The 23,288-nt window shown below is 47.1% G+C and overlaps 1 protein-coding gene across 6 annotated transcripts in view; it reads left to right on the forward strand.

The window, feature by feature from the left end:
- Nucleotides 1-23,288, forward strand: part of CFAP74 (cilia and flagella associated protein 74) — a 279,555-nt gene that overhangs the window by 55,841 nt on the left and 200,426 nt on the right. For 5 of the 6 annotated variants that reach the window (XM_088468211.1, XM_088468207.1, XM_088468206.1 and 2 more), the window contains one exon: nt 18,832-18,989. In XM_088468211.1, coding sequence (XP_088324337.1) covers nt 18,832-18,989 — 158 coding nt within the window. Of the gene's footprint in view, nt 1-4,523; nt 4,601-18,831; nt 18,990-23,288 lie in introns of those variants that run through there. The other variant, XM_088468210.1, reaches the window with a different exon arrangement.

Consider the following 23,288-nt stretch of genomic DNA (forward strand, 5'->3'; position numbering starts at 1 on the left):
AGGAAGAGAATCAAGAAAGAGCTGTGTCCTTAAGACCTAGGGATTGTAATGTTTGTACGAGAAGAGAGTGGTCAACAGTGTCAAAAGCAGCAGAGAGATCTATAAGAATTAGGAGTGAGTAATGGCCTTTAGCCTTGGCAGTGACCAAATCATTTACTACCTTAGTCACTGCTGTCTCTGTGGAGTGCTGGGAACGAAAGCCAGATGAAGTGGGTCCAATAAGTTGTGGGTGTTAAGAAAGTGTGTGAGGTGGGTGTAGACAAGTCTCTCCAGTAGCTTGGATGGGCATGGGAGCTGGGAGATAGGACGGTAATTTGAGAGAGTGTTAGGGTCAGAATTTTGTTTTTTCAGAATGGGAGTACTCACTGCATGTTTGAACAGTGATGGAAAGATGCCAGTAGAAAGAGAAAGATTACAGATTTTAGTTAGGGTTGGGATGAGCACAGGAGACAGAGCTTTACTAATTTGTGAGGGTATAGGATCTAGAGGAGAGGTAATAGAGTAGGAGGATGAGAAGAGTGTAGATACTTCATCTTCGTTTGTGGGGTCAAATGAAGAGAATGTGCCAGAGGGTTCAGATAGGGAATTGAGTAGGTCACTAGCTGAGGAAGAGAATAACATTTCATTTCGGATATTATCAATCTTGTCCTTGAAATAGGAAGCAAGATCTTGTGCACAGATAGTAGCAGGTGGCTTGGGTGAGGGAGGGGTAAGAAGCAGTTTAAATGTATTAAAAAGTCGCTTGGGGTTAGAGGCTTGAGCAGAGATAAGAGATTGGAAATATGTTTGCTTGGCAGTGTCCAGAGCAGTACGATAAGAGTTGTAGATAGACTTATATGTGAGGAAGTCACGTGGAGTGCGAGACTTTCACCACTGACGTTCCACTTTACGTGAGAGTTTTTGTAGATGCCTTGTTAAGTTAGAATGCCATGGTTGACCTCTAAGTCTACGTGGTGTGTGATGGGTAGCTGGAGCTACTTCATCGAGGGCTTTTACTAGAATCTGGTTTAGGTGTGATGCAGCAGTCTCAGGAGAAGTGAGTGCAGAAATTGGTGAGAGTCGTTGTTGTAGAGAGGTAGATAGTTGTTGAAAGTTAATTGCATTAATATTTCTGCGGGTTTTAGGAGGTTTGGTTGATTTCACTGACATTGAGGTTGATGTAATGGAGGAAAGTGTGCAGGTGATAAGATTGTGATCTGAGAGAGGGAAAGGAGAATTAGTGAAATCAGAAACTGAGCAAAGTCTGGTAAATACAAGATCAAGGCAGTTGCCCTCCTTATGAGTAGAGGAGTCAGTCTATTGGGAGAGGCCAAGAGAGGAGGTTAGAGAGAGTAGTTTGGAGGCATGAGGAGATTGTGGACTGTCAATGGGGATATTGAAATCACCCATAATGATGGTGGAGATGTCTGAGGATAGAAAGTGAGGGAGCCAGGCTGAAAAATGTTCCAGAAATTGTTGCGGTGGCCCAGGCGGGCGATAGATAGCAGCAACTCGCAGAGAGAAAGGGGTGGAAGTCCTGATAGAATGTACTTCAAATGATGTAAATGTAAGTGAAGGTACCTGTGGGAGAACTGTGAATGTGAAAGATTGGGAGAGTAATATTCCTACCCCACCTTCTTTACAATTGCTAGGCCTGGAGGTGTGTGAGAAGTGTAGGTTAAGCCATGTTTCTGTTATTGCCAGAAGGTTGAGGTTGGTTGAAATAAAGAGGTCATGGATGGATGTTAGTTTGTTGCAGACAGCGTGCATTCCATAAGGCACATATTAGTGACTTGGAGGGTGAAGGGAGGCACGCAATGTTTATGAGGTTAGCTGTATATATATATATATATATATATATATATATATATATATATATAATTAAACCCTCCACTTATGCACATTTTGAGCTGGTGACTGGAGCTATATGTAAAATGAGGAAAAGGGACACTCACTCTCATGTCAATAACCAATAGCAATCTTAAAATAAAGAAATACCCTGTGATGGATGTAACACTTATCCCCACAAACAGCCTCTGGGACAGCGGAGGTGCAGTGCTGCAGGCACATCACAGCTTGAACTAGTGTGGCCTCTGCGTGTGTGCCCAGTAGTGGTCACCTTGATTTCCTCCCTTGCTACTGCTCCTCTGCGGGTAAACAGCGGCAGTCCAGGGAGAGGGAGGGAAGGAGCGGCGCAGCCATGCAGCATCATGCGGAGTGACGTTACTACGTCACAACGCGATATACGCCAGCACCACATCGCAGTGCACTCTGTTTGGACCCCGTGATGAGGCCACTGGCTTTCATAGAATACACAAGCGGCCGCTGGGAGGGGGTGGGGGGCGGTCAATTTATTGTTAACTATGAGCCGCGGAACCACGGCAGATGGCGTTTGTGCCCCTGAGCCCTCTTTACTTTGGGTCCCTCAGGACCTTGGGGCCCAGCACGGGTGTACCCTATGTACCCCCCTGTCGCCGGACATAATTGGAGGTATTTATTTTATTGTGCACTAGATGAATATATTGCTATATTGCCACATGAACATTAAAAACCAAAGCATGTAAATATTATAATATCAGAATGTCTATATAAAATAGTATAGTGCCATCTAAACATTTATTTTTAGCATTACATGATTTTAAATAGAAGCTTATGTATAAATATATTGATTGTGTATTTCAACTAACTAAAAAAACAGGGTGCCCACACACATCCATTCATGTACAAAGGGGTTCCAGTAGCACCTACCTGCAGGTCTATGCTGCTGTGGTGCTCCTGTGATCGCGTGGGGGAGCGGGGTGAAGGCACTTGTGGGGGGGGCTGTTGTGATCGGGTGGGGGGGGCACCCGTGGGGGGAGGGGGCTGGGCACTCGCGGGAGGGGGGGGATGTGTACACCTGTGATGTGCAGCTCCCAGGGAACCAATAGCTCCGCAGAGCATGTGCTGCTTTACAAACACTAGAGCCCAAACTCTCCCTCTGGCCATTACATTAGATTTTTCACTACGTGGCGGCGGCCATTTTGGGAGTGATTTTTTCACAAGTGGTATTCCTTATTAGGGAGGAGGATGGGCATCTCCGCCGGCCCATCTTGGCATCGGCCCTTCTGGCATTTGCCAGAATTGCCAGATGGCCAGTCTGGCCCTGGACTATAGTAAAATTCGCATTTTTCGGGCTTTACTATAACTCGCAAAAATCATATCGCATCTAGATGTTTTGCTGTTCTCTAGATTGAACTCGGGCAATGTAATAGAGCGCGAGTGCTTCACCCGCACATATTACTGCCTGAAACCTCGCAAAAACAATAGCCCAGCTTCAGGATAGCGAGTTTATCCTGAACAGGTCAGAGTAAAATAGAAACATGCACATATCCATGAGATAAGTGTGTACATATAGAAACACTTAAAAAAAAAAAAAAAAAAGACACCCCCTCCCCATAAGCATAACCAGCACCAGGCTATATAAAACCTGTCCTGGTTCTACAAATACAGGGGCCAAAATGTGTATGGGGCCCCTGTATATTAAGTACCAGCACAGTGCTTTTCTGAGCCAGTCCTGTTTGTGGAAAAACGGGACAAAACTAGTAGGGGGTCTCCTGTAATTTTCATAACCAGCACCAAACTCTTTCTAGCAGGCAGGTAATGCCATAGCCAGGGAAAACCTTTCACCGGTTTCCCCGGCTAAAGCATTACCCCTAACCACTAGTCAGCCCAGGTTGGGGATCCCTGGGGAGGTGGGGACCCCCCCAATAAAGGGGTCCCCCTCTCCAGGGCACCCCAGGCCCAGGCTGATAGCCCGGTGCACCCGCGCACGCAGGGGGGGTTTCCGAGTCCCTGGAAACCCCCCCTGTTCGACCCGGCGAGCAGCGCTGCTTAAAGCATTTATTTATTTTTTTTCAGGAAGACTGTGACACTGCCTGGGCTGGCTGTAGGGGGAGCTGCAGCGCGCAAGCTCCTCCCAGCCAGTTCCCAGGCAGGCACCGTGACTCCACTCAGCGCCGCTGTGGACTGTCCGCCGCGCCTCTGCATCTGCAGAGTTCGGAGCCGGGCGGCGGCCATAAGATGTAAGTGGCCCGGCCGCCGAATTGTTGATCCTGCGGCCAGTATGTGTCGGGGGAGCGCCGGGGATCTTGCGGGTGGGCCGGCGGCGGGGGCTGGGAGTCCGAGTATTAATCGGACTCCCAGCCCCCGCCACCTGCCCGCTCCCCCCCCCCCACCCTGGCACTTCCATATAATTACACTGCCAGACTTAGTCTATACAAGAAACAACAAAAAGTATTCCCCCAGCACTCAGAATGAAATCAGCAATAAGATTTGAAAAACGACATGGTGGTAGATAATTCAGAGATCTCAGTTGCATATATTTGCAAAGATATGGCTAAGCCTCCGGGCCGCGTCACGGCGTCTCTGATTTCATTAGGTGTGCTGGGGGATTACTTTTTGTTGTTTTTGTTGTTTCTTGTATAGACTAACCCCTCCCTTACATGCACCTGAGTGATATTACTGAAGTGATTGAGCAGCTTCCAACTTGTATTTCTATATTGAGAGGCATAGATGGGACCAGCATTAGGAGGGCGTGCTGGTTCTTATAGTGCCATTAGGAGGACTTAGGGGTGACTCCAAGGTAAGCTAGCTCTCAATTCAGGTATATTTGTATGTGCCATTATCATGTGGCCTTATATTGGGCATATATTACCCAAATTGGATATAGTTATCAGTTTTGGGGATGAGTTTGGGGTGCGGTGGCCCTTGGGGTTGGTGTGGCTGAGCTGCTCTGGTGAGGCACACATTAACACTTTATTTAGCACTTCTACACTTCCCAATATATTTTGTGTATGTATATATATATATATATATATATATATTTTTTTTTTTTCTTAGCTTTTTAATTACACCTTCACTTATTAACACATAGTTTTTTCTTTAATCCTATACTAACACTTTAGTCTCTCACTAGTGTGCTTCGCTGGGGTGGCTGGCTATCGCCGGCTTTTTTGGGGTTCTGCACCCCAGATTCTGACCAAGTGATAGGGACCTCCGGTATCAGAGACGCCGTGACGCGGCCCGGAGGCTTAGCCATATCTTTGCAAATATATGCAACTGAGATCTCTGAATTATCTACCACCATGTAGTTTTTCAAATCTTATTGCTGATTTCATTCTGAGTGCTGGGGGAATACTTTTTGTTGTTTCTTGTATAGACTAACCCCTCCCTTACATGCACCTGAGTGATATTACTGAAGTGATTGAGCAGCTTCCAACTTGTATAGCCATATTATTCTACTGCGGGGGCGGCGGGCGGGCGATTATTTGGAAACCCCCCTTTCAAAATCCTGCGTTTGCCACTGCGGTGGGTGCCGGGTTGATTATCTAAAGTGTGGTGCAATTAAATTTAAAATTTTGGGCCTGATTCAGAGCCGGTCGCTATTTGCGGTCGTTCGTTCATCAAAAAGGGGTGGCTATTCAAATGAACCGTTCGCTCTTTGCGGTCTGTTCACGCCTCTAGGTCTGAACGAGCGAACAAAACTTGCGGTCGTTTTTTGGGAAACTACGCCCCCTGGCCGCTCGCATCCTACGTCATGTCCGCTATTTATTAGATTAATCGAGTACATCGACCAGGGTATGAGCTGCTCGCTATTCTTGTGGTTGGTTTTTGCTACCACAATTTTGCGAGCAGTTCTGGCTATAAAATAACCCAGTGACGTGCTCAATGACGCTGCTGTTTTAATTATGCACACCCATAAAACGCCCGTTTTGACCTTTAAGCACGCCTGCGATCGGATCTCCACTCCCCGTTTTCAAGCACCTTCCCCTGTTACCACCCACATACGCCTCTTTCTGTCACTCAAATTATCAGGCATTCGCTATTTTGCGAGCACATGAATTTCGACCGCACTGACTGGTTCACGCATGCGTATTATGATCTGTACGCATGCGCAGTTGGGCAAACATCGCTCGGAGTGAACGAGAGGTCGCTTACGAGCGGCTCTGAATCAGGCCCTTTGTCTTTTGCTGTGGAACTACAGTTCCCAGCAAGTCTCCCCCGCATGCTGGTACTTGGAGAACCACAAGTATTAGCATGCGGGGCATTACAGACGTGCTGGTAGCTGTAGTTCCACAACAAAAGCAATATTAAAAAAACACAACACACACCGTAGAAAAGTATAATTTTATTAAAACATACATGCACGCACACATGTACTCACACATGCATACACACTATCTCACATACTCACCTATGTATCCCTGAAGCCAATCTATCCTCTTCTCCAGTAGGTATTCCAATGGTGTACTTGTAATAAAAAATCCATACTCACCTCTCCTATGCGATGTTCATGTCCTCTTCGGTGCATTTAGGCATGGGGTACAAAAAAAACCCACAAAAATCAGAAACCATGTGTTTACACATACCTTTTCTCCGCGTGAATGACTGGGACCCACGTGTGGCCAGTCATTGCAGGAGCTGCCAGCCAATTAGCGGATGTCTCCGTCGGAGCTGCTCGCTGATTGGCTGTGTGCGGTCAGCCTGTCTTCATAGACTTCAATGGTGAGAGATTTCCATTGAAGTCTATGGTGGGAACCGCAACATTGTAGCCAATGATGTAACCACAAGTTTACGTGAGGTAAACACATACCTTTCCTACTGTGCAGCATGGTTTGTTTTTTTTGTTTTTTTTTACCCCATGGATGCCTACAGGGACCGAAGAGGACATGAACATCGCATAGGAGAGGTGAGTATGGATTTTTTATTACAGGTACACCTATGGAGTCCTACTGGATAAAGGGACATGATGTCATCAGGGAAACTAGTTGAGCATGTGTGTCAGTTAGTGTGAGTGTGCATGTGTGTTTAAATAAAATTGTACTTTCATGGTGTGTATTGTCTCTGTTTAAATATTTATTTGGCTATGGAACTACAGGTAACAGTTGGCCCTTAATGCCCTGCATGCTGGTACTTGTGGTTCTCCAAATACCAGCATGCAAAGACAATATTAACACTTCTATTTTACACAACACATTTACACTAATAACCTGGCACCCACCGGCCAGGGGTGCCGGGGATAGTCCCGGGCTATCAGCCTAGGCCTGGGGTACTCTGGAGAGGGGGACCCCTTTATTGGGGGGGTCCCCACCTCCCCAGGGATCCCCGGCCTGGGCTGACTAGCGGTCAGGGGTAATGCTTTGGCCGGGGAAACTGGTGAAAGGTTTTCCCTGGTTGTGGCATTACCCCCCTCCTAGAAAGAGTCTGGTGCTGGTTATGGAAATTACAGGGGAATCCTACTCGTTTTGTCCCGTTTTTTCACAACCAGGAATGGCTCAGAAAAGCCCTGTGCTGGTATTTAATATACAGGGGCCCCATACGCATTTTGGCCCCTGTATTTTTAGAACCAGGACAGGCTTTATATAGCCTGGTGCTGGTTATGCTTATGGTGAGGGGGTGCATGTCTTTTTTTTTTTTTTTTTTTTTAAACACACAGACAGAAGCTTTCACGTTTCACACTGATCTGTGATAGCTTCTGTATAACTCGCACCTTTTAATGCTAGTCGCATTAAAATATGTAAGTTTACATAGGGAAATACTTGCACAGATTTGCGTAGTGTAGTAGCCCTGAGCTGAAAAGTTTGCATGCTATTACATTTGCGAGTCCCAGCACCAACTCGCACCTTCAACAAATGCGTGAAGGTGGGAGGGAGTTGGATTTTTACTTTAAATCGTGACCTATTATATTTGGCCCATGGAGTACAATGAGTGGTTACACCATAAATGGAGCATCCACCTCCTCAGCATCAGTCCACACTCAGGACCTCATTCAGAGCCGCTCGCTCTGAATGAGGGCGGCTGCTTCTATGTTCAGAGCCGGCCTCCTTACCGCTCGCTAGGCTGTGGGTGACAACCCACAGCTTTAGCAAGCGGCCAGGTTGATGGTCGCGATGGTCAAGACCATGGCGACCATCGGGGCTTGCGACACGACCCTTGTGGTAGGGTCTCCTCTACTGCAAGCCCCAGTGAGTTTTTGGCTCTATTAGAGCCGGAAGCTCACCACTGACATCACGAGTGATTGTGTAAGACTGCTGCTGTGGGCTCCAGAAGGTGAGTACAATCCTCTCTGGAGTCCGCGGCAGAAGTCACCAACCCAGGTGCCGGTGCTGCCGCCACTGGCACTGGGGTTGCTGGAGCAGCAGTGAGGGCATCCATAGGACACCTTTCACTGCCCCTCTGTAAACAATAATAATTAATAATAAAAAAACCCATAATGGAGACCACTTAAAAGTAGCCCCCCTTCAAAGGGTGCCAGCTCCTGCCGGTACGAAACTGAAAACTGTCCTGCTGGGGGCTGGGTATAGGGGAGAAGAAGCCCTGGGCTGCTGGGTAAATAAATGAACTGTATGGTGCCCAGGCTCTCCTCCCTGTGCCCCCTAGTGGAGAAAGAAGAAATTGGAGATATCTGCGGCGGACCTGCTATTATGATTGCAAAAGCAGCCTTCATAGGTTTCCATGGCGGCTGGTAAACCGTGAAATTTACCAAGTTCCAGAATGCTTTGCATTCTGGAGCATGGCTCCGGCAGCTAATGCCATTTATAGATGGCGTTAGCAATTAAAGCCTATGTGCTACATCCGCAAAATATTCCACTAGACCTTAGGATACCTTTCTCACATGTGCAGTCTGATGACCGCACATGTGCAGTAGCGCAGTGGAGTTTGTGAACCCCAAAGTAAAATGTTGCATTAGCGATCACTTTGTATCTTAAACATCCCACCCACCAGGGTCCTGTTCCTGCATGTCATACCTCCCAACCTTTGAGTAATGGAAAATAGGATCTGTATGTGCACAGGAGGTGCACGCTTCAGGGAGGGGGCATGCCCTCGTAACAGGGGGTGTGGCCTCTCAGGAAATCCTGTTGCTGCGAGCCATGCCCCCCACTTTCGTCACCCTGCTGGTCTTTCCAGTGTATCGGGATCTGCTGGCCATGCCCCCAGTCCCCTATCTCCTGTGAATAAATGCTGCACACATGCGCACGCTATCTATTCACAGGTGAGAGGGGGCCTCCCTACCGCCCACCCACTGCAGGGCACTGCGATCCGAAGGTGGGACAGTGCATGAAAAGCGGGATTGTCCCACTAAAATTGAAACTGTTGGGAAATATTTGCATGTGACTGATGGGTGATCATAATGGCATAACAGCCACATACTTGGGCAACCTCCGGACTCACAAAGAGTCATCCTTCAGCACTCAGGAGGAAAAAACCTCTGTGGGGGAAACCTCTGGGGAACCATGGCTTCAGGATCGCCCCCATAGGCGGGCTGGGCAGGGTGCCATGTGCCCCCCGGGCCGCAGCGTCATGCGGGCCGCAGGCCGCGGTGCAGACTGTGTCACTGTGACACAGCTGCACCGCGTGTGTAGCGCTGACCGGACGGAGTTCGGTCAGCGCTACACAGCACAAACACACAGCCGCCGGAGCCGGCAGCTGTGTGTTTGCTTTAGCAGCTGATGAGAGTCAGACAGACTCTCATCGGCTGCTGCTCCCACTGCCAGAGCCGGACATCTTCCGGCTCCCGCAGTGGGTAAAATGGGAGTGACGCGTCACTCCCATAATGCAAAGCGGCGGACGGAGGAGCTGATCTCGGCGGCGGGACCAGGAGCGGGTGTCAGGTAAGTGTTTTTATTTATTTTATTTTTTTTATTATGTCTCAACTGCGGGGGGGACTCCTGGGGGCACTACAAGGGGGGGACTCCAGGGGGCACTACAAGGGGGGGACTCCTGGGGGCACTACAAGGGGGGGACTCCTGGGGGCACTACAAGGGGGGGACTCCTGGGGGCACTACAAGGGGGGGACTCCTGGGGGCACTACAAGGGGGGGACTCCTGGGGGCACTACAAGGGGGGGACTCCTGGGGGCACTACAAGGGGGGGGACTCCTGAGGGCACTACAAGGGGGGGACTCCTGGGAGCACTACAAGGGGGGGACTCCTGGGAGCACTACAAGGGGGGGACTACTGGGGGCACTACAAGGGCAGGACTACTACTACTGGGGGCACTACAAGGGGGGTACTACTTACTGGGGGGGACTACTACTAGGGGCACTACAAGGGGAGGGGACTACTACTAGGGGCATTGCATAGGGGGGAGGGGACTACTACTAGGGGCACTACATAGGGGGGAGGGGACTACCACTGGGGGCACTGCATCGAGGGACCACTGCTGGGGGCTCTATATAATGGGCAATAGTGGGGGTACTGCATAGGGGGAAGACTACAACTGGGGCCACTATTTAAGGGGCACTGCATAAGGGTTACCACTACTGGGGGCACTATATAAGGGGCTTACTACTGGGGGCCCAAGGGGCACTGCATAGCGGAGATCACTACTGGGGGCACTACTCGAGGCCTGCATAAGGGTGTCCTCCTGTGGCACAGGGTGGCACTGCATATGGGCACTACGACAGGGGGCTGCCCCATATCTTTATTTTTACCTTACATTAATCCCATATGGACCCGCCTCCTCCCTAGAACACTTGAGAGGGTGGGGGGGGGTGCCGCAGCACGCACGTTCTTTCGAGCACCCTGGCTACACGCTACTCGTCTGCCAGGGCCGCCTGCATGCATTTGCCCCCCAGGCTAAAAGTTGCCAGCCAGCCCCTGATCGCCCCTTCCCTCTGGGCATTAAGAGGTGTACTAATAGGTAGTGGGGAGGCCTCATTACTTACTACCATAGATCAGCTGCTGTGTAAACTAAGGGGAAAGGAGGTAAAACAGCTGTTAGTGAATGAACAAGCAGAGTGACAAACTGTAAACATTGGTGCGAATGTGAGGAGGGAAATATCTCTCTATATAATTAGGTAAATCTGACTTTTTAACTACTGAGGACATTGAAAATAAGAACAATTAACCCAGATCCTATCTTATTCATATATTGCACACATTAGGGGGAATATAATAGAGTGCGCGTTTGTAAATTTAGAGGTCAATTCAATTAGGTGCGAGTTTGTTTCATGAAACTCGCACACTTCGCACGAATACTCGCTCCAGAGAAATTCTCAATCCAATCAGAAATGTCAACTCATGTTACTCACAGCGAGGGTGTGTCAATTTTCCATAGCATGTAACATGGAAGAAGGGCATGAAAAAGTGGGGAAACCATCCTGGACCCCAAAATAGGCAGTAAGTGGGCATAAGGAAAGTACTGGAGGTTTTTAAATGGTGTCAAATAGCTTAAAAATTAGAAAAAATTTTAAAAAAGCAAGCTTTTTTCGTTTACTCTCAACAAATGTAGAAAAAAATTGCAAAGTGATAAAAAAACCAATTGTTTTTCATTTTTGTTTTAAATATACTGTAATTACATTTGGGGTGCCTAAACTAACATAAAAGTTGATTTGGGGGTAGTTTGAGGGCATTTTTTTTTAAACACCCAAAAATAATTTGTAATTTTTGGGTCAATTAAGCTAATTGAATACTTCTAAATGCTTAATTAATCATTAGGGGGACTGTGCAAGGGTTTCTGCATTGTGGCCCTGATTCAGAGCCGCTCGCAAAAAGCTTTTTAAAAAAAATAAACGGCTAAGCTGTGGGTGACCACCAACAGCTTTTGCGAGCGGCTAGGTGATGGTCGCGATGGTCACGACCATCGGGCTTGCGACGAGACCCTTGTGGTAGGGTCTCGTCTGCCGCAAGCCTCGGTGAGCTTCCGGCTCTAATAGCTGTCGATCAACATCGACAGCCGCCCCGTTTTGCTGCGAGTCCCGGAGTAAATGATTTTTCGCTTGCTCCGTGGCTCGCGCACTGTCCGGTCCATCGACCTACTTGTAAGCGGGTCTGAATCAGGCCCTGTGTCCTGACATTTTTATTTTACAATAAAGATTTTCCCTTCCTTTTCACACCCTCAGGGGGTGCGCACAAAACAAATGTTATTTTCCTCTGAAAAAAAAAATGGTAGTTTGGAATTGATTGGTACTGCACTTCACAGTGCGAGTTTGCTGTGAAAACGACTCTCACAAAGCAACTCGCACCTAATTGGATTGACCCCTTTATATATTTGATCATGACGATAGTGTACGTAACGCATACTTGACTACCTTTATATTTATGTTCCCGGGAGATGCCCTGGTAAGACAAGCAGGAAAGTGGCGACGGGCGGTGGGGCCTGACAATTTGCGACAATAAGCCCTGCCCCCTCACGCTAATTGCCGCAATTTGATTAAATTTAAATAGGGGCGGTGCCAAATAACCGCCCCCTACATGGGGACCCGCAATCGCCACGGAAATTCTCCCCATTATGCCCACTTCACTAGGATGTGGGCAAATGCGGGAGAAGGGCCTACCCTTCCCGGGGTGCGGGGGGTTACCCGAAAAATTGTGAGCCTCCCGCGAATTCCGGGAGGGTAGACATGTATGACGTAATGTTGATCAACCATTGTTGCTGTCCTGGTCTTTTATGCTGAGTGCTGCACCTTTTGGATTTGTATTACATTACTTTGTGCAGGCACTGGCTAAAGTTATCTACGTTATTGGAGTGACGGACCCTTCTCTACTATCTATCTTTCCAAACTGTAATATACTTAAATTCAGGGAATGTTAGTTTAAAAACCACGAGTGCATATATATAATATATATATATATATATATAGGCAAAGATAGGGAAACAGTCGCTTGTTACAGCAATATTTCACACATTTTAGCCTACGCTACTTTGTCCCATTTCGGCGTTTGGTTAGTCTTTGTACTTTGTACAGTGGCTGTATTGTGCTCTCCCCACCTTCCCTTCTTGATCAGTATTATGGGTCTCATTCAGACCCGCTCGCAAGCGGGTCGATTGTACCCAAATGAGCATGCGCACAACGGAGGCTGCTCGGGGTCTCGCACCAAAGGGGGCGTGCTGTCGATGGTGAGTGACAGCACGCCCCCTTTGGTGGGCGTCCCGGGGCGTGGCTGCCCAGACGGAGGCGTTCCCATGGGAACTCCTACCGTCTGGGTCCGGCCCCACTGACATCACTAGTGATGTCAGTGGGAGTGATTTTGGCTGTGAAAGAGCCAAAATCACTCCAGGGCTTGCGGCAGCGAGACCCTACCGCAGGGTCTCGTCGCAAGCCCTATGGTCGCGATGGTCTTGACCATCGCAGCCATCATCATGGACGCTCGCATAAGCTGTGGGTGGTAACCCACAGCTATGCAAGCGTCCAGGAGGACGCACCAAAAAAAACCGCCCTGATTCAGACCGGGCGCTCGTTCAGAGCGTCCGCCTCTGAATCAGGCCCTATGTTCTATAATCTCCCTCCAAGAATAAGTGGATATCCTGAATTGCACCTTTCTCCTCCCCTAATCTGTTTGTCCTGTAATATACATTCATCCATTTATTTTTTTTGTATTGTGTCCCCACACCCCATTCTGTATGTTCTACACTGAGTGCCCCCACACCTACATGTTTTGTATTGTTCACTCTCCCCCATTCCAGTGTCTATGTCTTTAACTGTGCTCTCAACACCCCCTGCATACACTCATACTCAAGTACAGTATGTTAACTTACCTCATGCATACCATCCTCCAGTCCTATCTGACATGTAGGAACTGACACTGGGCTTTATTCAGATGTGGACGGAGTACCGATGATGTACTTTGCCCATCCCCCGGAAACATACTGTGCAAGTGCAGGATTGGTCTGCGCCACAAGATGCCAGTCTGATACCGTTTGGGGGCAAAGACGGGGCGACGGCCTCCATTTTTCAAATCACCGCTGTGGTGTGGAAGGGATGAGGCCAGGATCTCCGATGGAGGACAAATATTTCCTGGCAGCCAATTTATGATATTGCAGATGAGCTGATGAAGCATCTTAGGATGCAGCTCAGATCACTAATGCAAGTAGAAGGCGTGACGCCTCCTGTTACATTACCATATTAGAGCTAACGCTCCTGTTTCCATGTAAACAACTGCGATAGCAACTCCGGCCCCATCTGAATCAGTCCCACTCTGCACATCTCTTTGCCAGTCATACGACACTCTGCAAATCTCTTTACCAGGACCCGTCAGGTGATGACCTAAACAATCAGAATTTCTTGGTTAGACATACCATTAGTATGATCGTACTACTACATGTTGTTACGCACTTGAAATATTATCAATTTACCATTTATATGTTTTATTGATTTTTTTTCATCCAAAACCAAGATCCTGCCTTATAGAGACCCAAGTTATCTGCTCCAGGTTTTATATCCCCTAGAGTAGGACCATGTTAGTACCATACAAAACCCACATTATAATGATAGAGATAACTTTATATTATTATAGATTATATTATAGTTTAGATGAATTTATATGCCCCTGTCTGCTTCTCACGTGGGTGTAGTAGGTATTACCACCGGACGCAGGTCCGGCGGTTCAAATTCCGACAGCGGCAGCCCAGCAAGGGTGAAAATCCTGATCGTCCCTAAGGTATCACTAACCTAATTCCCCCCCCTGATCCTAACCCTCCCTTAGGGGTGCCTAACCCTAACCTCCCCCCCAAGTGCCTAACCTTAATCCCCCCTATGTGCCTAAACCTAACCCCCCCCCCTTCCCCACAGTCTAAACCTAAGTCTCCCGGGGGGGTGCCTAACCCTAACCTGCCCCCGGGGGTGCCTAACCCTAACCCCCTCTTCCCCTAGCCTAAACCTAACCCTCCCGGGGGGGTTGCCTAACACTAAGCCCCCCGGGAGCCCTAACCTAACCCTCCCCCCTCCACGGCTGCCTGCGCCCGGCTTACCTTCGTTCGGTATGCCGGGAGTCGGTCTTCTGGCGTCTGGTTAATGACTGGCGTCGAGTTTTCGACGCCTGTCATTAGTACCACGCCGGGATTAGAAAGTCTGGAAGCCGGCCGTCGGCTTCCAAACTACATCCCATCATTCCATCTCTCCTCACAGCTCATTGTTTTACTAATGATCACTCTGCCAGCTCTCCTCACTCTGCACTGCCCCCTTGTTACTTTATCACATGTACAGTTCTTCTGTCTTTTCCTCTTCGCTGACCCAAGGCCCTGTTCTTCCAGCCACCTTATGCGTGTTTATCCTCCATGCTGCCTTTTTTATAACTGTAATGTTAGATTATGAATTTTCATGCCTAAATTAGTTATCCCTTCCTGTACTTCTCCTACTTATGTGTCCTTGTACATACATTCCCTGTTCTATCTATCTTATCCTGCCTCTCACAATAATCTACTGCATTCTGCTTTCCTTACCCCCCTCTAACATACCCTGCTATGTGGGACTTACCTTCCTCCTTCTTGGCAGGTAACTGGAGACTGCAGCAACTGTAGATAGAATGTTACAGGATGAAGCACTGTGATGTCACAGGATAGGTGTATGATGTCACAGCAACCATACCAATGCTGCTGAGTTACAGCTATCATACATATACATTTTATACATCAGTAATTGGATTTATATGAACTTGTTGCAGGAAAAAAAGAATAGTACAGAAAATAAACCATAAGTCAATGTTGTACAAAGTGCCTCAATATATAAGTGAAGGGACGAAAATATAAGTTAATAGAACATCTGGATTATATCACCACTTACTTATTAACAGGTTGAGTGAATATCTATCCTGTCTGTCTATCTGTCTGTCTGTCTGTCTGTCTGTCTGTTTGTCTGTCTATCTCTTCACACCTGGTCTCTGGATTCTATTGAGATGTGTCACCAGGGCTGTCATCAGGGGGTGGACTGCCAGGACTGGAGTCCCGGTTCCAGAAACTCAGACAGAGAGGAGGGGCCCATCCGCTTCTACAGCCCACTGTGCAATAAGTGAGAGGGGGTGGCCAGGTTTGCCTGCTCCTACCCCCGTGCAATAAAGGGAGAGGGGGACCCGCTTTTACTGCTGCAGCCGAGCAATAAAGTAATTTTTGCAAGCCGGCGTGCATGACATCATGCAGCTCCGCTGAATGAGAGAGGAGCTGTGGCGCAAGAGAAGGTAAGTGTCATGTCATATGGATTTATAGGCTCGCTAGGGCTGGAGAGTGGAGACGAGAGGCAAATCAGGGCTGGAGCGACAGAAGGGGTTCTGGCTGGGGAGACAGAAAGGGGACTGGAGAGACAGAAGGGGGCTGGCTGGGGAGATGGAAGGGGTGCTGGATGGGGAGATGGAAAAGGTTCTGGCTGGGGAGACAGAAGGGGGACTGGAAAGACTGATGGGGGACTGGAGAGACAGAAGGGGGCTAGCTGGAACTGAAGAGATACTGCAAGGCTGGAGTTGCAGAAACACTGGGTGGAGGCTGCCTATTTTGTCTGTCCCTGGCCCCTCAAGTTCTGATGGCAGCCCTGCCCCACTCACGCAAAACCCGTCCTTAATTATTAAAATAACGTCACAGATCTGATCCCCTTTTAAAAAAAAATACCTAAAATCTGCCTCGCTCATTAAAAATCTGCCATTTTATTAATAAATATAGCCCAAATCTGTCTCATTCCTTCATTGCAAATAATACCCAGATCTGAAAAAATACTGATCCAATTTAAGATATGAAAAGGGCGCTGAATGTCAATCACTTTGCAAAGAAATCTTCATAGTGACCGGTATCGCTAGGGTATCTTGGCGCGTGTGCAGTGCGATCGCAATGTATGCTCAGTCAGCTGATAATCGCTCAATTGTGTGGATATCTGCATTGCATCCACAACTGAATCAGGCCCTGAATCTCATGCTCAGCTAAGATAATTGGAATCATTTTGATTGTTGGACACAGTGGTGGATATTATAGAAAGTGTTGGGGCTAAGAGCAAAATGTGCCAAGCCCAAGTCAATATAACCAAGCATCAAATTCTCACTGCACCCTATAGGATAGGATATGGGTAAAAGCTAAGAGAGGGGAACATGAAACAACATGGTTGGGATTGCATTCAGTGGTGTTGGGGGTGGCAGAAATAAGGATGTTGTGTGGAGGTTTGTGAGATGAATAGAGGGACTTGTTAGATTATGTACACTGATGGATTGACTTAATAGGAAAGGGCAGTAAGGGGCGGTATCCAGTTAGCCCCAATCATTATTCAGGTGCTAATGGGCCAAATAGCCCTGAAAGCTGGCCCAACGCCAGCACTTATCGGGAATTTTTTTTCGGGACCTGATGTGTCCTGAAAATTAATCCCCAAAAAGTGCAGTGTTTTCACCACCGCGATAGCAAAAACACATGGGTCTGTGAACTTATCACAGGTCCTATGTGTTTTCGGCCGAAAATTCCTATTTGCTCGTCCCAACAAATAAGATACGGGGGTAAATAAATTATCGAAAAACGGGAATATCGTCAAAAAATCCCCATCTTTCGCCCCCCCCAAATATATTGGGGCTAATTGGATACCCCCCAAAGAGTAAAATAAAGGAGGAGAGAGGCGGAAGATAAGTAGTAGAACAAAAGGTGACAGGACTATGGTGTAAATCAACAGAAAAATTTAATTGAACAGACCAGGGCAAAAAAAGAAGCAGAAATCATCTGAAACTGCTTTCTGTAATGCCACTGCCCTTCCCTGCTTTCTGTCATGCCCCTGCCATTTCCTGCTTTCTGTCATGCCCCGGCCCTTTCCTGCTTTCTGTCATGCCCCGGCCCTTTCCTGCTTTCTGTCATGCCCCGACCCTTCCCTGCTTTCTGTCATGCCCCTGCCCTTCCCTGCTTTCTGTCATGCCCCTTCCCTTCCCTGCTTTCTGTCATGCCCCTTCCCTTCCCTGCTTTCTGTCATGCCCCTTCCCTTCCCTGCTTTCTGTCATGCCCCTTCCCTTCCCTGCTTTCTGTCATGCCCCTTCCCTTCCCTGCTTTCTGTCATGCCCCTGCCCTTCCCTGCTTTCTGTCATGCCCCTGCCCTTCCCTGCTTTCTGTCATGCCCCTGCCCTTGCCTGCTTTCTGTAATGCCACTACCCTTCCCTGCTTTCTGTAATGCCACTACCCTTCCCTGCTTTCTGTAATGCCACTACCCTTCCCTGCTTTCTGTCATGCCTCTGCCTTCCCTGCTTTCTGTAATGCCCCAGCCCTTCCCTGCTTTCTATCATGCCCCTGCCCTTCCCTGCTTTCTGTCATGCCCCTGCCCTTCCCTGCTTTCTGTCATACCCCTGCCCTTCCCTGCTTTCTGTAATGCCACTGCCCTTCCCTGCTTTCTGTCATGCCCCGGCCCTTCCCTGCTGTTAGTCATCACTGCATTGGGAGACTCTTCTAGTTAAGGACCTCCTGATTTTGCAGTAAAGTCACTTGACTACTCCTGCGGAATGCAGGTTCATCAACAAACAGGTGACTAGATAAACAGGTGATCAGTCTGGCATGTAGGCATACAGACCAGTGAGGAAAGGGCATTTGGGGTATAGACTGGTGACTAAAGGACACATGGCTCACAAACAGGTGATGCAGACTGGTGATGATGGGACAAGTGAGACCCAGGGGTGCGATAGTGTCACGTGCATGTCTTATGCTCCTGTCCATAGCTTCATGAACTTTCTGTTTAAGGAGTCATGCACTAGGTGAAACAGGAAAAAGAAACAACAGTGCCATGATTACATAAATGCGAATGGAAATGTGGCCGGACATTACTGAAAACTGGATACACCTGGAAACTGTGATGGGCTAAATTCTAAATATTAGATTTGGAACATTGTATTCCAAATACTTCCATGCATCCTGAAGGTTCTACCTAAAGTATATTGGCACAAAAACATTGTCTAGAATTCTTATCTTGAAGCTTTAATGCCATGCATATGATGTTTGCGGCCTCTTATTTATTTACATATTTTTTTAACATTCATCAGGTGTGTAAACCTGCCAGAATTAATGTATTTAAGTAACATGTAATAAATTGACTGTTGCTTTCACCTGTCATGTGTCTTGTTCTAATAGATGACATTTATTTTCAACAATCATACAGGAAAACCTGCGTGTCTTTGAGTCTCGGAACAAAGCGCAAGCTGCCATGGCCAAGAAGAAAGAGATGTTGGAGAGAGATGCCGTACTTGCCAAAGGGGAAGATGTAACAAAGTTTATCATCCATCAGAAAAGACTTCAAGAGTATGAAAAGCAGAAGAAGTAAGTGTCCACTGGTCTGCTCACATGCTTGTGCTGTGAGTAAAGATTGTTGGGTCACTAATCTAGACGTGAATGTTTTGGATTTGGCAAAACCACCCTCAAATGTTATGGTTTTAGTTCTGGCAAAACCACCCTCAAGTGATTTGGTTCAGATTCAGTTTTGATTTTGGAATTCTTTAAAATTGATAAAAACACCTAAAATCGGTCCTTTGGACCGCTTTATATGCAATTCAAATGCGAAATTAGTTCTTTAAATCTGAGTTCTGAACTTACAGCAGACCCAAATCAAATCCTGCCCGGGAGTCGGGACTCGATTCGACTTGAATCCTCAAAGTTCGGATGTGTATGGTTTGCAAGAATACCAAACCGCTGTTCTTGAGTAAGGAAATAATGAATGCTTTATAAGTGTGCTATAGTGTTCCTCCATCTAATAAGTCTAGTAAAAGCAGTATACTTGGCTCTTACCATAGAGATCTGAATGGCGTATGTGTATGGAGTCTTATGGGTTCTTTATTGGGTTGGAGGAATGTTCCTTCCCAGTCTGATTTCTGAGTGTTGTGAATCCCAGGTAGATTCACCTTTGATGAAGGTAATAGTACTGAGGATTATATGAAGCGATGGAGTCAACAGAAAAGATTGGCCAGTTGCAGCATGGAGGACTGATTGATGTTTAGCATGGTTGTGGCCCTGTGGCCAAGTTGCAGCCTTGAGGGCTGAAAATGCTTGGCAGGGATGTGGCCTTGCGGCCGAGTTGAAGCCCTGAGGGCTGAAGATGCTTGGCAGGGATGTGGCCTTGTTGCCAAATTGCAGCCTTGAGTGCTGGAGATACTTGGCAGGGATGTGGCTTTGCTGCCAAGTTGCAGCCTTGAGGGCTGGAGATACTTGGCAGGGATGTCTGGAGACGCAGCGCAGCGGAGGTAGCCGAGGTGTATGGCATAGAGCACTTAGACGCTGCAGTGCTGCTGATGCCGCCGGGATGTAGTACGGCAGCTGAGATGACTGGAGACGCATAGCAGCGGAGATTACCGGGGTCTTATGGCTGAGGTTACTCAGACGCCGCAGTGCGGCTGATGCTGCCGGGATGTAGTACGGCAGCTGAGATGACTGGAGACACAGTGCAGCAGAGATAGCCGTGGTGTTTAGGCTGAGTCCACTCAGACGCTGCAGAGTGTCCTGGAACAACAACATGACCAAGACAGGAGATGCTGGAGTAACCCAAAGAGAGAAACCAATACTATGGAACCGGAAACATGTGTAAGACGCTATCACCGGCATCTGAGCAACGCATAAGTGGGAAAGGAAAAGGAGGAGGAACCAATCCGGTCCAAGCAGAGATGACGGAGCAGCCAGATGGGAGGAATTCATAGATTGGTAGCGTGGTGTCCACGTCTCACAGCAACAGGCCTGAGAGAGCCGCCAGGAGCACCGTTGTCCAACAAGACGCAACGGCAGCTTGTGAAAGTGAGGCTCTGTGCAGTTGGATTGGGCTGTGTTTCTGTTCCTGTGGTAAGAGTGTTATAAGATGTTGGGGGCAATGAAGTACAAACTTGTCCCAAATGCTTTTTGGGAAGAGGGTGGTGGTTAACAAATAACAGATTAATAATTAATAATAATGAAAGATAAATGAGCTAAATGTAATAGAGTGGAATACATGCGAGTATTTCCTTATTTTTAAAGCAGCAAGCATGTCGAAGGCAAAATCAGCTTGGTTTTTCTATTAACATGCTTGCTGCTTTAAAAATACGGGAATACTCGCATGTATAACCACAGCGGTGCCGGCTCGCACTCTGTTACATTTAACTTTATGTGTAATTCACTGATAAAGACATTGATATGAAATATTCAGCAAATAAAATGAATGTGTAAGCAAATGAACTAGTTAATATCGTGATAAAGTGATTATACTGTTCAAACTTGCTCCAAATAGTATTCTAGGAGCCAATGATGCTGTATAAATATAATATAGACAACCAATTAATAATTAATATTGAGACTTTATACAAGAGTATATGATAATAGTGACAAGGAAATTATTGACTAAATCATTGTATGGTATTTTACATTATTATTATTATAATTTATTTATATGGCGCCACAAGTGTTCCGCAGTGCCTTACAAAGTACATAAACAAGTTGTAGACAAGCGACTTACAGAACAATACACTACAGGACCAGGACACGGATAATATACATTGCTACATTAGCGACCATAACACCCAGATAAGCAACAGAGCATAGACAACCAAGTGTTAGGTGCCTTAGAGGTGAGTAAGAAGTAGATGAAACTAAAGTAGGGAGCAGCACAAGAGGGTAGAGGGCCCTGCTTGTAAAAGCTTACATTCTAAAAGGGAGGGGAAGACAAACAGGGGTGACACAGATGGGGTAGATGGGGAGGAAGGAGCATGTAGCAGGGAGTTAGACAGCCTTATGCCAATCCCTATTTGATGTTGTTTGCAAGAGTGTTACCATTTTTTTATTGGTACTTAGAGATGTGTATGCAGCCTTGTGTCACAGGCCCAGTTTGCTAACTCACTCCCCCCCCCCCCCCCATCCCACTAGATATGGCTGTAATCAGCTTGCATGCCACTCAGAATCAGGCCTAATTATTCATAGGCGCTAAACGTAACCACACACACTATATATAATAAGAGTCAAAATAACAAAACAAACAGCACACCTGATCACTGCAGCTCAAATAAATAGTGAGATTTAAAACACCCAGGGATATATTTACTAAAGTGCAGGTTTTTAGAAATGGAGTAGTTGCCCATAGCAACTAAACACATTTTACTTAACATTTATCTAGCACCTTCTAGAAGATAATAGCAAGAATCTTCTAAAAACCCGCACTTTAGTAAATATACTCCTCAGGGTCTGATTCTGAGAAGGATACAGAAGAGCACGCAGCAGCGTTTAATGGCGATCGCCCATCTGGACTTTATGCAAATTAATAAATTGAACATTGGCATTTCGTGCAGATCATACTTGCCGACTTTACAGAGCTCCTCCCCGGGAGCAGCCCAGAGAGGAGACTCTGCAAACATCTTTGGGGGCGGGGCCAAAATATAGGCGTCATTAGGCCCCATCCCACCAAAGGAAATACCGCAATTTGCGGGTCTGTGAGAAGGGAGAGTGGCTAAATGATGTGATTCGCATAATTTTAGCCCCACCCCCTCCCTACGGACCTGTGAATTCCTAGTAAAATCGCCCCATCCTGCCCACTTCACTAGGAAGATCTGCCTACACTTTCTGGGGTGCAGGGGGATACCTGGAAAATCAGGAGCCTCCCGCGACTTCCGGGAGTGTAGGCAAGTAAGGTGCAGATTGCATGCTGTTCTCAATCAGCCCCCCAGCAATCTAGTGCAGGATTGTTTCGGACAAATTTCTCTGAGCACTGTAACTGTCTATCTCATAACAACCTCAATGAGCAGTGTACAGCATAAAAGACAAACTAACACAATAGTGCAGATGTTTCCAGACTCCGCAATTATAGTCCATTTTTGATATTTGACATTTCTCTCAGCAAACAATAACACAATGGTGTAATACATTCAGAGTCCTGTAACCACACAGACTGCAATTTAGAGAAATTGTCCTAAAACGACCGGTCAGGCCAGTGCAGATCTGATCAGAGCAAACAGAATTGTGATAGGTGTGGCGGTGATTCCTGTAGGCTGGTAGCCGTAACTTGCAGATTGCTGCAAGGGGTTAATGCCTTTCAGATCATTCAGTCTAATACAAGGGATTAAATGGAGTAAAATCACTCCCCCAAAACAGCCGCCGCACTCTACCAATTGCTGGCTACATGGAAGATGTAGCAGGTGTCTTCAGCATCACTCCACTATGCAAATGTAAAAGAAAAATCTGATTTATTACATGCTCCCTTCACATCGGAGTCAGACAACTCGCTATGCTCGAGTACTCACAATTGCATAGAGCGCAGTGTTTTTCTTTGCCCCCGCCTGAATGTAGGAAGCATGAAAAAGCGGAGATCATTTTTTTTGCACTTCCAAATAATGCTCTAGTGGTTATGTAAGTAAATGTGTAAGTAAATGTATCATCTTAAGCTAGCTACACACTATATAATTATTGGGCCGATTTGCCAATAATCGGGTGATCGCCCTGATTTATTGTATAGTGTGTATGAACGATTGTATTAGCGTTTTGCAGATAAAACGGTTACAAAATGTCCACAAACGCATTCTTTTGATTATCTGATCAGCCACGAACAAAAATCTCGTCCTCAATTTCCCTATATCGAGCAGTGTGTGCATTTTCGTTAATCTGCTGATATTTACT

Source organism: Taudactylus pleione, unplaced genomic scaffold (assembly GCF_031769625.1).
Source record: "Taudactylus pleione unplaced genomic scaffold, aTauple2 ptg000082l, whole genome shotgun sequence".
NCBI classification, from domain to species: domain Eukaryota; kingdom Metazoa; phylum Chordata; class Amphibia; order Anura; family Myobatrachidae; genus Taudactylus; species Taudactylus pleione.